Below are 14,504 nucleotides of genomic sequence, written 5' to 3' on the forward strand. Positions count from 1 at the left end.
CAGAATATGAATAGAACAGACTGGGAAGAAATTAGTAACTGGGGACAAATAGAATTCATTAATAACCCTAAAATTATATATATATATATATATATATTCTTCTTGGAAACTACTTCCCCATAGCTCATGATGATAGAATTTATGAAAACAGTAAAAGAGACCTAATTTCTCTCTCTTTCCTCTCCCACATCTTTCTGAGGCAAATGGGAGTAAACCAAAAAAATTCCAGAGAGCACCCATAGAAGAGACAAAAAAGGGGAAAAAAATTGAATCCAAATAATTTACAAAACATCAATGTTTCAGCTGCTTCAACTTCACCTGAATAAATAAAGGTTGGTTGTAATTGTTAGGAAGTAAAACTATTTGGCAATGTTTCAGATTCCGATAGTGTCTCGAATGGGTTACAGATTGGCCAGAAGAGATCACCAACTCATGTGCACATATACACCCATGTATACATGGAATAAGATGAACTAAATTTCTGATTTAATTAACCAATGAACCAGAACATGGGGTGGCCCCACAGGGTAGAAGCAGATGCATCAAAAAAAAAAAAAAAAAAAAAAAGAAAAAAGAGGTTAGAGTGGGAGAGAGCCAAAGCATAAGAGACTCTTAAAAACTGAGAACAAACTGAGGGTTGATGGGGGGGTGGGAGGGAGGGGAGGGTGGGTGATGGGTATTGAGGAGGGCACCTTTTGGGATGAGCACTGGGTGTTGTATGGAAACCATTTTGACAATAAATTTCATATATTGAAAAAATAAATAAAATTAAATTAAAATAACACTATACATAAAAAAAAAAAAAAAAAGAAGTAGATGCATCCTTCCCCAATCTGGTTGCCATGCTGATATTTGACACATGACCATGCATCCAGCAACCCTAAATTTCCTGACATCAGAATCGTGGTTTTGCTTTAGCATGCCATTGGTTACTTGGCATTTTTAGCATCATCCTGAGCTTTTTGCCTTTCAAACACTCAACTTATTCTGATTCATTATATTCTATCTGTAGAGCTCATTCCCCTCACTTGCTTCAGATCTCTGATCAAATACTACCTTATCAAACGCAGACCACCCTCTGTAAAAAGTATTCCCATCATTCTCTACCTCCCAAATCTTATTTTACTCTCTTCAAGGTACATATCACCGTATTACTTGCCTATTTACATTTGTTTGCCTCCCCTGTCCCATTAAAATATAAGCTTTCTGAGAGCAGGGGCCCTGTCAGTGTGTTCTGTTATATTACTAGAACAACAACAACAACAAAAAAGACACACACAAAAAACAACAACAACAACAAAAACCCCAAAAAACAAAAAACCAGTGCCTGGCAGACAGTAGTGCCTCAATACATATGTGTTTCCTACATGAATAAATGGTTTGACAACAATTTGTGAAGAAAAGAATCCGGCCTATTTTAGAAATGTTGAAGTGGCAGAGCTTGGAAATATCAGGTAAAACTGAAGAGATTGAGTGGCTACTCATGCAGGGGTGATAAATGAAGCTAAATGAAACTGGTAGGAGTAGATGAGCTCCTTCAGGTAAAGACAAAGTGCCAGGAGAGAAGAAAATGGTACCGGGAAGAGAGTATCAGAGTCTTTCTCTTGAGAAGAAGATACAGAAGAGAATTCAGCTAAAGGTATGGGGAAGAGGCCACCAGAGTAAGAATGAATGAACCTACGGCATATAGTCCCAAGAGGCAGAAGATGGTCAACTGAGCTCAAACCTGCAGGGAAGCCCAGCCAGATGAGCAGCAGCAGGATTGGAAGGAAGTCACTGACAACCTCCAAAAGACCGGTTTGGGAATAGAGGGCAGAAACCAGGTCTCAGGACCCTGACACATGAAGAGGATGGGGCGAAAAGGTGGAAGTGGAGAGTTACCATTCTGTTTTCATGTCACCTGGGCTTCAAAGGTACCTGAAATATTTGTTGAACAAATGAGTACTCAGATGAATGAATGGATACAATGTTCTCCCCAGAACCAAGATGGCACATAAACTGTGGCTGAGGTCATGAGACTCAACTGGTAAACAAAACACTCTTTTGAGCAGCACATGCTGCACAAAAATATTTCCTTAATCAAAATCAATTTTCTGAGTGGTTTTCCCTCAATAAACATGCAGTTTATTCCTATAACTCATTTTTAATGAGCTCCTATGACTTTCGTTTGTACTTTGCTTTTTATCTTTGTTTAAAATGCATTCTTGATTAATGGAGCCTTCAGAAATTTACCTTGAGGCTCCATCTCTGTCTCAGTGGGGCCTAACTTGTATTCTTTAGGACTGAAGGCCTTTCAGCTGCGCTCCATTGATTTGGCTTCCCAGGTATGCCAAAGGCAACTCTGATTCATAAAGGATTCCATCCTGAAGTGAACTAATAAAAGGCCTAGTTAGGAAAGTGTCATGATAATAAAATATATGGAAGATGAGAACCCGCTCAGCTTTCCACCAGAAGTACCATCAAATACTTACATGAAGAAACGTATTTCTAGTGGGATGTAAATATCAAATTATGATTAAGTTTCTTGCTTTTCTGAACCTATAGCAAATTTCTCTTCATCAGTACCTATGGTTTTCAAATGACAGCTTGCCTTGAAAACACATGGGGGATCTGTTAAAACACAGATTACTGGGTCATACTCCTCCAGTTTCTGATTTAGTAGGTCTGGGGTAGATAATTTGTACTCTAACAAAGTTCTCAAGTGATATGGCTGCTGCTGGACAGAACCACACATCCAAAGACCACTGGTCCGGGGCACCTGGGTGGCTCAGTTGGTTAAGAGTCCGACTTCGGCTCAGGTCACGATCTTGCGGTTCATGAGTTCCAGCCCTGTGTCGGGCTCTGTGCTGACAGCTCAGAGCCTGGAGCCTGCTTCAGATTCTGTGTCTCCCTCCTCCTCTGCCCCTCCCTGGCTTGTGCTCTGTCTCTCTTTCTCAAAAATAAATAAACATTAAAAAAAACTTTTTTTAAGAGACTACTAGTCTGTTATGCTGTACATTTTCGTAATTTCTTTTTCTACTTTTCTGTTGTCCTTCAGAGAAAATGAGTCAAATTCTCATTTCAGTGCTACTGCCCTGGCTTCTGTAGGTTTCTTGTGAAAAACAAAAATAAAGATAGAATAAAACTTTAAAAGTGGAAACAAAGGGATGTTAGGAGTAACCAAGCCTGAGTTTCCAGCCTTCTACTCAGTTTTAAGTGGAATGGTTTTATTTTAGTCAATAAGACGTTAGTGCCTCTTAAAAAATAAGAGCTCAGCTGAAATCATACAAATGGGATACAACTGTCTAACATTAAAAAGTAATTCTCTTTCAATTGCAAAACATGCATAAAATAAATCCTTGTCCCCATCACAATCTCTCAACACTTATCTAGAAAAGGAGGGTGGTGGTCATAAAATGACAGGGAAGAATGACACTTGCCACACAGACCTTTATTTTTCCCTTCTTTATTTTGTTTTTAAGTCAAAGAAGAAACAGCACACCTAGAGTCTAAACAAGCTAACGGTAGACTATAGTGCTTAAGCAGGGATCTTTACAAGTAAATTCTTTTTCTTCCTTTGCTTAATGTATTGGCAAAGAGAGGAGAGACAGCACGGTACCATAGTAGGGCATAATCTGACTTTGTGTGCAGAACTGATGGGGCAAGTCATGTGAGTCTCTAAATGAGCTTCTCACAGGCTCTACACTTGAGCAATTCCAAAGAGGTTAGGGCCGCGTTGATTAAAACATGTGTAAGAACAAATTAATATTTGAAGAGGTACCAGCTGTAGATTTCTGCTTATCTTCCATTTCTAAAAGGTAAAGATTAAAAATAACATTAAAGCAATATTCCAATAATTTTGAATAAAATAAATATTAGCTTTCTCAGAGATTTCACAGCATTAATTTCTAAAGGGCACAGTTTATGCTTCATGTGCTCCTTTCTCATGCACAAATAAACAAATTAGCTAAGAAAGGCATATTCAACACTAAACAAAATTTAAATGGTAAAGGATTGTCTATGCTCTTATCCAAATATATTATTATACTATCTAGCAATAAAGTGTCTGTAATGAAGGTAAAAATACAGAATCCACACAAACCTGACATCTGTCCTACAGGATGTTAAATTGATCAGTCAGCAGACATTTACTGAACTCCCCAATGAACGTCTTCGTTTGATCTGTCCATCACCCATTTCCCATGGAAATTAGTATCCTTTGCTCACTATCCATAATGTTGATTTTCACTGGCTGGATTTCAGCAAGTTGCCCACTGTGTGATTTAAGTTTTTGTACTTCAAATCTCTGATTTTCATTCTCCATGCACAAAATAGGCAGTCAGAACTCTTAGCCAACTTAGTATACATGTCTTGAGCATGAATACTGGAAATAATGGCAACTTCAAAAGCTTGCCATTTACATTCTTTATAAACAACTTCTGAAGTCAACATAGCTATTAGTAAGAGAATCCAAAACAGAGTGACACAACTAGTAGTTTGATGGGTCGACAATGCTACTTTTATCATGAGCCCACTGGGCTGTCATCATCACAAGCCCCAGTGAGAGATTTCATTACTGTTTTGTTCAGTCTTCCACGAAAGAACTGAGGGCCCATTTAAAGGTTCAAATACCTAAGCACATTAATCCATCCTTGAGAGAGTAAGAGCCTTTCAGCTTTGGTGGCAAATCGGTGGGGAGTCTAAGTCATACATCATATCACCTTCACATCCACCTCCAACTGTGACTATGAAGTGCTCAGAGGATACATGGCACTATTCTAATGATAAAATATTTTGGATGAAGGTAGAAAATTGTATAGAATCTCTACAAATCTGACTCTATTCCTAGAAGGAGGTTTAGTTGATCAATCAGCCAACATTTACTGAAATCTCCAATAAGCATCTTGTTTTTGTCTGGCCAGCATCTATTCCCCATACTGCTGGCACAAAAGCCCATCTTTTCCTTTTGGGAACCACCTTTTCACTGATTTCAGTGCGTATGTTATGGAACAGAGAAGACAACTGATCCCACTCCTTGGCTGAAGACTTAGCCACATAATTCAAGCTGGACACATAACCCAGGACAGTCCGATAAAGCCAATGAACATCGGCCCCAGGGCTTTGCTGGATCTACTGAGGGAAGCTCTCCCTCTACTGCCAGAAGGCATAGTTTGGCTTACAATAAGTGCAAAATGGAGACCAAGGAAAGCAGACACAATACACATAGAAGGAGAGATTCCTCATGATAACTTTGGGTTACCTGATCCAGCATGACTAAATATTCAGCCAGACCCATTCCTAAGCCTTCTTTATCACTTGCTATTAGTTACTGTGTAAGTTGGGTTTTGTTAGTTTGCAACCAAGAGTTCTGAAAAATTATAAGCAACCTAAAACTTGAACCACATTAAGCAACATGCCAAGGATGCAGAGATATAACAAATAATCTCTGCCTCAAAGAATCTTTTCAGCATCTAGTTGGAAAGCTAAGACATAAACACACAAAATACCTAGAAACAAAAGACTCGATACTATGATAGGTTCTATGATATTTCCAAGAAGGGAGACACCACCATAGGCTGAACATTAAGCAAGATTTCACAGTATAAGAAAATAGCTGAGTTTTAAAGGATGACTAGGATGTGACTGCCTAGAAAGGACATGAAGGACATTCAGAAAGAGTGAGCTGTGGGAGCAATTCACAGCTTCAGGAATGTGCATATTGTATTGGGGAAACAACACAGTATAAACAATAAATAGACCATAAAATGCTGAATCATGGGATATCAACAATGTGACTACATTAGTCTAGGGGAAGAAGAATTCATAATCAGTTTTCTAATGATACACACATTATGTATAGTATTTTAAATAGACAAGAGATCCTACTGGTCGATTAGATTATAATGACAAAGTGTTGAAACTGCACTCAAAAGCTAAGTGTGTTTTTTCCCTTTGCATATGGTAGACAAGCCTCTCATGCCACCAGCAACCTTGGCTTACTACTGAAGTACCTATCATCTAGAACTAAGGGCTATCAAAATAAACCATGCTAACACACTTCACTTAGCTGCTGTTTAAGAAGTTAGAACAAAGAGTAGAGCCATGAGCCAAGAGGAGGTTATAGAAAGTCAAACATCTACCAAGGAAACAAGTGGAGCCATACAGTTAATCTGATTTGCTTTGTCCAGTTTCTCCATGAGATACAAAGTTTACAACAGAAACGATGGATGGTATTTTCTATTTCCACTGTGGTTTTAGCCATTTCCCTTGCGCCAATACAAAGTGTCTGTATCCCTCTTTCCCCTACTTGGGGGTATTACTGTTTAGTTAGAATAAAATGTTTTATTTAACTTTTTAGAAGTTTATTTTACCAAGGGCCATTATCAGTTTTGTACTGAATGTGAAACTTTGTAATTATTCTATAACTTAATTATTACTATTTCTGATAAAATATTTCTCAGGGCTATAATCTCTTTCCTGGAAATTTTACTGAGAAAAATGAACTCAACATAATTCCTTGGCCATATACTTTTCCACCTAGAGTCATTGGACTCAGTAATGTTTTCATAAAAAAAGAAAGTCTCGAATACCTAGCCTGTTGATAACCATTTAAATTTTTATGTCCACTTGTGGGATCATGATAGTGCTTTCTGCCAGTATGACACCTGTCCATTTGACATGAGCATGTCACGAAGGAATAATCACACACCCTCTTATAGAGGACCTCTCTTCACAAACGTCAATTAACATAACTTCAGGACTCTGTAAGATAACTACTGCTTTGTTCGCTGTTTACAGATAGAAATTGAAACACTTGAAAGCCCCTTTTTGTCAAGTTGAGGTTAGGAAAGGAAAAGGAATTGGTCTATGATTAGACATACTTTTATTCTGAAATATCTTTGTAGCAAAAGCTTTAAAATGTAAAAAAGCTATACCACAGGCTAATTTTTCACTCTTTATAGTGAAATGCATTCTTTCATAAAGCAAATGAATATATGATTACATCTTCTCCCTATTTTAGGAAAAAGTAGCTCTGTACTTTAAGTTTAAAAACATATATTCACCAAGTTTTATATTTATTGAATGGTGGAATTGAGATTTTTTTTTAAAAATCATTCAACACATGCCTTATCGGTGATAGTCACTGTCATCTTTTAAACTGAGAAATAAAAAATTATCGCAAAATATATATGTATAGCACACAGTATAAACTAAAGCTTTGAATAAGGTTTCAGTATTACATGAAGCATACAGAATACAAAAAAAGAGTAAGATGGTTTCCTGTTTCTTGGGAAAAGTATCATAGAAGACAGAATAATATCCCCCCAACACTTCACAAAGATGTTCATGTCTTAATCCCTGGAAGCTGTGAATATGTATGTTACCTTACATAGCAGAAGGGATCTTACAGATGTTGTTAAGATAAGGACCTTGAGAGACCCATAATTATTCTGTATTATCTGAGTGGACCCAATTTCATCAAAAGGATTGTTTTATTTTGCTTTGTTTTCATCACAAGGATTGTTAAAAATGGAAGGAGGAGGCAGAAGAGAAGATCCAAGTGATGTGACATGAGAAGGACCAGATCCGCTAATGTTGCTATGAGGACAGAGGAAGGAGCCATGAGCCAACGACGTCAGTGGCCTCTAAAAGCTGGAAAGAACCAGAAAATGGATCCTCCCCTAGAGCCTCCAGAAAGGAACGTAGCCTTGCTGACACCTTGATTTTAGCTCAGCGAGACTCATGTTGGACTTCTGACCTACTTAAACTGTAAGATAATGAATTTTTTTAAGACACCAAGTTTATGGCAATTTGTTATAGAAACAATAGGAAACTAATACTGGTATCATGTTCCAAATTAGCAGGACCATGAAAAGCATGACTGTGACAGCCCCTCGGTCACTCTGGAGCTAGAAGAGACTTTGGTCTCATCTCTTCGTGGTCCAGATAAGGAAATTAGTCCAGATATAGTGAGAAGGAATGTGGTTTACCTTAAGCCTCAGAGTTCAAGCTAGAGACCGGACTAGAATCTAAGTTCACCAAACTCTCGATCTGCGTTAAGTCATAGCATGTCTCCCAGCTTCTTTTACCAAAGGAGGGCTCTGATTATGGTTTAATAACAATGTGCAGAACTCTCTGAAAGAATGAACAGTTGTTGAAAAGTGCACACATTTTCAGATAATGCGCAGAAGTACACTGCTTCGCTGTTCTAACCTGTCTCCAACTGGCTAAACATATTCACTTGAATTATCACACATCACTTGTAACAGTATATCTGAGATAAAAACTGGGGTCTTGCTCTCACAGAAAGCTTCCTCTGGAGTTTTCTGGTTTTCTCTTTTACACCCTTCTGTGGCTTCCCTTATCCAACCACTCAAGTCCTGTCATGCTTCCTTCCCCATGGAGGTTCCTTTCCTTGCATTTCTACTACTACGTCTTACACCCACGCTAGACAACCACTAATAGATCTCTTTTCTTCAGCTTCCCTCCTCTTCAACTTCCAATTAATCCTGCACAATACTGCCAAATGATTCCTTCTAAAATACATCTTTCTTTATATCATTGGTTTGTCCTCACATATTCAGTAGGACTCCATTTCCCAAATGGGATCAAATTCAAACTCCTTATTCTATCCTTTGACAGCTTCATAGAATTTGACCTCATTTTTTAAATAATGTCTCCTCTTCCCATTTCCATCTATGAACCAATTTAATTGATTCACTGCCCTATGAACAAGATTCATTCTCCTCCATGTCATTCTCTTCTCCTAAAATATCTCCTGGGCTTCCTTCTCCATGTATCTGAATTCTACCTGTATCAAGGTCTTGTGAAGTCCCAGAATCTTTCTGGCATTTCCCAGGCCAGACAACCTACAATTATCTCACCTTCCACTTTGAAGCACTAAATCTCTTACCACTCATTTTAGTTTTTATTGCCAGTGTCTTTTGCATGTCTAGAGTTTAAACTCTTAGATTTTAAGCCATTTGGGACCAACCAGGCCCCCCCACCTATTGGCACTGTACTTAGCACCCAGAGTTTCCCTTTTAAAGCAGGACCTCAAATATGTACGGAGCCACCAAAAATAATTTGAAAACTTAAGATGAACATTCAGAATGACAACTCCTCCACATCAACAGTGATAAAAGCCAGCAATGAGCACTACTCTAAAGTTAATGGCACCGTTTAAGAAGTATAGCCATACATTTGAATTTGCCCAGGACAGTCCCGATTTCCTGCTGGTTTTCCAGTTCATGGATAATGTTCACTTTTACGCTCAAAAGCATCTTGGCTTAATTAATAGATTATATGGCTGTTCCACCCACAGGGCACTTTGAACTACAGTAAGGCAGAAACCAGAAAGAAAATCCTGCTCATGTTGCAGCCACCCATCCAGCTAAGCAGCATTCTCTCCTCTCCAGAGTGACACTGCTTTCAAGCACCACCTCTGCGTAACCAATGTCCTTTGAATTTCACGTGGGAGGTTCAAACGTTTTGGTGACACATAGCTTCAGAAAAATGTACTGAAGTTGAATGCAATTTGAGATTCTTTAGAAGAAAAAAATAATCATAGAGATTGAAGACAACTGTAACTCTACCCAGCAGTTTAAGAACAAAAGGGAGGTCAGGTCACGATCTCAGGATTCAAGCCCCACTTCTCCAAGCTGGGTGTGGAGCCTGCTTAAAGATTCTTTCTCCCTCTCCCCACCCACCACCCTCTCTCAGAAGAAGAAGAAGACGGAGAAGGAGAAGGAGAAGGAGAAGGAGGAGGAGGAGGAGGAGGAGGAGGAGGAGAAGGAGAACAACAACAACAACAACAACGAGAGTTTTCTAAAGAAAAAGAGAATTCAACGAGTTCCCCTAGAAGTAATCAAGATACAGTGTGTGAGTTAATTTATACTATGATTGTTTTGTTATTTTTTGAATAAATAATAAGGATCATTCACACCATTTCAATTTTTCTGAACAATAAATACATATTACTTTCACGACTGTTTAGAATTAGAAATGTGATGCCTTCTGATCCTCTTAGTGCCTAATGTACATTAAATTGACTAACCACTGCATAAATGTTTTAAAACCTACATTCATTTTCACAGTTGGCTGGTTGAAATGATCAGTTTCATAAATGAATGTCAGTGGTATCTAAACAGTAATAACTTTTTACTGCAAAGTAAGATTTTTCTCTATAAGTAATGAATAAAATTATTAAATGTAATCTTATATTATGTTTCATTACTGGCAGCTTGTCATAAAAAAGGAATTAAGGTTGCAAATTTTCATAAAGTAGATCAGCATTTTCATTCATTTGTAGTGAAACTTACTCAATCTAATCTCTTTTGAGGGTAGTTTTAATTACATTACATCATTCTACACAGGGTTGAGAGTTCATGTTCCAAACTGTTCCCTCCCTAAACTCTTCAACTTTAAAGGTATCTGGGGAAATGTTAAGTTCAACTAATGTAACTATACAAAATGAAAACTATCAAATGCATATCTTGGGCTCAGGATCACTCTCAAGTGTTTGGAATGGATTTTATAACACCATTTAGGTTACTTCTAAGTCACTATGGCCCAAGTTGGTAGTAACTAAAAAGGATTCATTTCAAAGATTTATATCATTAGCAGTTAATACTTAAATATCAATTACACTGAAATTATTGATAATTCTATCACTACTAAGGACTCACTGAACTCAGATGGCAACAGCTATAACATTTGAAAAAAGACAAAAGCATCTGGATGAATTATGGTAAAGGTTAATAATATTCGATATCGAGCAAAACTCTTCATCAACTATTTTCCTCACCTCACTACTTCATAAGGTAAGTACCACATCATTTCACATTCACCTAAATAAAAGCAATTACAATTTGATATTTGGTTGTTTCTAGTTGTTTTATGTCAAGAATAAAGACCCATTTGTCATCAAGTGTCACCCTTCTTCAACTGTGCCTTCAGATGGCAAATTCCATCAGAGACAGAACATTCTGTAAGGCACAATAGAGCGACCAGACGTTGGCATTATCAAATGGGCTCTCCCGTCATGATGAAGTATTTACTCTAAAGGTCAGCATTCTCTAAGTTTAGCTCCTTAAAAGATAATTAAGATATTAAAATTTTTTAATACAAAGGGAGGCTTCTAGGCAAACTAGTTTTTGTATAATCTCTTTCTGCTTAACTGGGAAAAGCAGCACAAAATCCTAAAAATATATGAAAGCAACTGTTTACCAACATGGTTAATCTGATTATCATCCCCATGTATTTTGTGCACGTTTTCGCTCAAGAAACAGGGAACTAAACAAACCCATGAAAATACCATGTTTCAGTTGCTAAGTACCTGGTAATGTATATTCCAATCTAAATTTTATTTTTTTAATGTTTTTTGTTTTTGGTTTTGTTTTTGTTTTTGAGAGCGAGAGAGAGTATGAGAGAGGGGCAGAGACAGAGGGGGACAGAGGATCTAAAGCAGGCTCCTTGCTGACAGCAGAGATCCCAATGAGGGGCTTGAACTCACAAACCATGAGATCATAACCTAAGCCAAAGCCAGATGCTTAACCAACTAAGCCACCCAGCACCCCTCCCCAATCTAAATTTTCTGTATCCAATTTTTAAATATCTTTAATATTTTGGCATATTTATAAATTCCTACTGTACACTTATTCTAATTCCATGCTACATACTTTTTCACTATCACATACTTACTAAATGTTACTTTTTTAATTTTTTCAATTACTTTAATAAAGTTAGGATCAGTGGTTGTTTCAATGCAAAGCAATTTTCCTTTTCAATTTTTTTCTTCTCACAAGTTTCTGACACTCCCAGGTTTTTTTTTTTTCTCCTTCCAAGATTTTATTTAAATTCAAGTTAGTTGACATATAGTATAGTATTGGTTTCAGGAGAAGAATTTAGTGATTGATCACTTACATATAACACCTGGTGTGCTTATCACAACAGTTGCCCTCCTTAACGCCCATCACCCATCTAGTCCATCCTCCCACCCACCACCCCTCCAGCAACCCTCAGTTTGTTCTCTATAGTCTCTTATGGTTTGCCTCCCTCTCTGTTTTTATCTTATTTTTCACTTCCTTCCTCTATGTTCATCTGTTTTGTTTCTTAAATTCCACATAAGAGTGAAATCATATGGTGTATCTTTCTCTGACTTATTTCACTTAGCATAACCATTGCAAATGGCAAGATTTCATTCTTTTGGATGGCTGAGTAATATTCCATCATGTATATATACCACACCTTCTTTATCCATTCATCAGTCAATGGGCATTTGGGCTCTTTCCAAACAATTGGCTATTGTTGATAGTGCTGCTATAAACATTGGGGTACATGTGTCCTTCAACTCAGTATTCTTGTATCCTCTGGATAAATACCTAGCAGTGTAATTGCTGGGATATAGGGTAGTTCTATTTTTAACTTTTTAAGGAATCTCCATACTGTTTTCCAGAGTGGCTGCACCAGTTTGCATTCCCACCAATGGTGTTAAGAGGGATCCCCTTTTCTCTGCATCCTTGCCAACATCTGTTGTTGCCTGAGTTGTTACTTTTAGCCATTCTGACAGGTGTGAGATGGTATCTCATTGTGGTTTTATTTACATGTCCCTGATGATGACTGATGTTGAGCATCTTTTCATGTATCTGTTAGCCATTTTTATGTCTTCTTTGAAGAAATGTCTGTTCATGTCTTCTGCCCATTTCTTAACTGGATTATATAGTTTTTTTGGGTATTGAGTTTGGTAAATTCTTTATAGATTTTGGATACTAGCCCTTTATCTGATAGGTCATTTGCAAATATCTTCTCCCATTCCAAAGGTTGCCTTTAGTTCTGTTGATTGTTTCCTTCACAGAAGCTTTTTATCTTGATGAAGTCCCAATAGTTTATTTTTGCTTTTGTTTCCCTTGCCTCAGGGAGATGTGCCTAGTAAGAAACTGCTATGGCCAAGATCAAAGCAGGTGCTGCCTATGTTCTCCTCCAGGATTTTGATGATTTCCTATCTCACATGTAGGTCCTTCATCCATTTTGAACTCATTGTTGTGTATGCTGTAAGAAAGTGGTCCAGTTTCTTCCTTCTATATGTCGCTGTCCAGTTTTCCCCACCATCTGTTGTTTCCCAACACCACTTTGCAATTTATAAATGTAGCAAATCCACATGCTTTATGCCTTAAACTTACATAATCATATCTCGACAAAGCTCAATAAAAACCATTATACTATCATACAAGACAATTCTTAGATAAACATCTAGTTAGTATTGGCTCACTTAGAGAAGGATAAAGAAAAAGAGGAGATATTATGCTCTACTCACACAAAAAGCACTATTTACCTTTGATGGAGGAACAAATTCAACACATTCCAGCCATATTGTTAAAAAGTACTTTTCACATATTGCACATTTTCTTCTCTGAGACATTATGTTCCTGACCAGTGGGTGCCATGTTATAGCTTGCATTACAAAAGGATTCTTTTCTGAGAGCTCATTCATTATAAATCTTGATGTTATTTCCTAGATTTAAAAAAAAAATTACATTAATTATATTAATTTATATTTTTGGCTTATTCTTCACAATTTCTGTTAAATTAGTTTTCCATATCTATATAATGAATTTTATTGCCAATGATGGGCATTATAAATTAGTTTTCAATAATATAAGAAAAGAGGGGTGCCTAGGTGGCTCAGTCGGTTAAACGTCCGACTTTGGCTCAGGTCATGATCTCACGGCTTGTGGGTTCAAGCCCTGCATCAGGCTCTGGGCTGACAGCTCAGAGCCTGGAGCCTGCTTCAGATTCTGTGTCTCTCTTTCACTCTGCCCCTCCCTCGCTCATGCCCTGTCTCTCTCTGTCTCTGTCTCTCAGGAATAAACAGAAAGAAAGAAAGAAAGAAAGAAAGAAAGAAAGAAAGAAAGAAAGAAAGAAAGAAAGAAAGAAAGAAAGAAAGAAAGAAAGAAAGAAAAGGAAGTTACTTCCATCTTAATATTTCTATGTCTCTTACATAGAGGAATCCAAATTATTAAAAATTTACATAATTGGGGTGCCTGTGGCTCAGTCAGTTAAGCATCCAACTCTTGGTTTTGGTTCAGGTCATGATTTACAGTTCGTAAGACAGAGCCCTGTGTCAGGCTATGCACTGACAGCATGGAGCCTGCTTGGAATTCTCTCTCCCTCTCTCTCTGCTCCTCCCCCACTCACACCTGCTCTCTTTCTCTCTCTCAAAATAAAAACAATAATAATTTTTTTAAAGATAAATCCAAAATTAAAAAAAATTACATTATTCAAGTTTAGGTTCAAATTTTATACCTCTCATTACAAGCAGCAAGGACTGTGCAAATATTCATACTGGACTCAATAACTGAGTCTGTCACATTTACTAATGTCTAAATCTTTAGAACTTAAACTCTGACTCAAGGACCAGAATCTGCATCATCTGGAAACCTATTAGAAATTCAGACTTCCAGCTACATTCCAGACCTACTGAATCAGAATCTGCAATTTAACAAGTTTCTCCAGGTAATCAGTAT

General features: G+C 37.4%; 1 protein-coding gene across 1 annotated transcript in view; it reads right to left on the reverse strand.

Moving 5' to 3' along the window:
- Positions 1 to 3,439: 3,439 nt before the first annotated feature.
- Positions 3,440 to 14,504, reverse strand: part of LRRC69 (leucine rich repeat containing 69) — a 78,440-nt gene continuing 67,375 nt past the window's right edge. The window contains exons 7-8 of the mRNA XM_045454280.1: positions 13,313 to 13,492; positions 3,440 to 3,790 (exon numbers count right to left, since the gene is read on the reverse strand). Coding sequence (XP_045310236.1) covers positions 3,680 to 3,790; positions 13,313 to 13,492 — 291 coding nt within the window. The 3' untranslated portion in view covers positions 3,440 to 3,679. The remainder of the gene's footprint in view (positions 3,791 to 13,312; positions 13,493 to 14,504) is intronic.

The sequence above is a fragment of the Leopardus geoffroyi genome, chromosome C3 (assembly GCF_018350155.1).
Source record: "Leopardus geoffroyi isolate Oge1 chromosome C3, O.geoffroyi_Oge1_pat1.0, whole genome shotgun sequence".
In the NCBI taxonomy this organism is placed as follows: Eukaryota; Metazoa; Chordata; class Mammalia; order Carnivora; family Felidae; genus Leopardus; species Leopardus geoffroyi.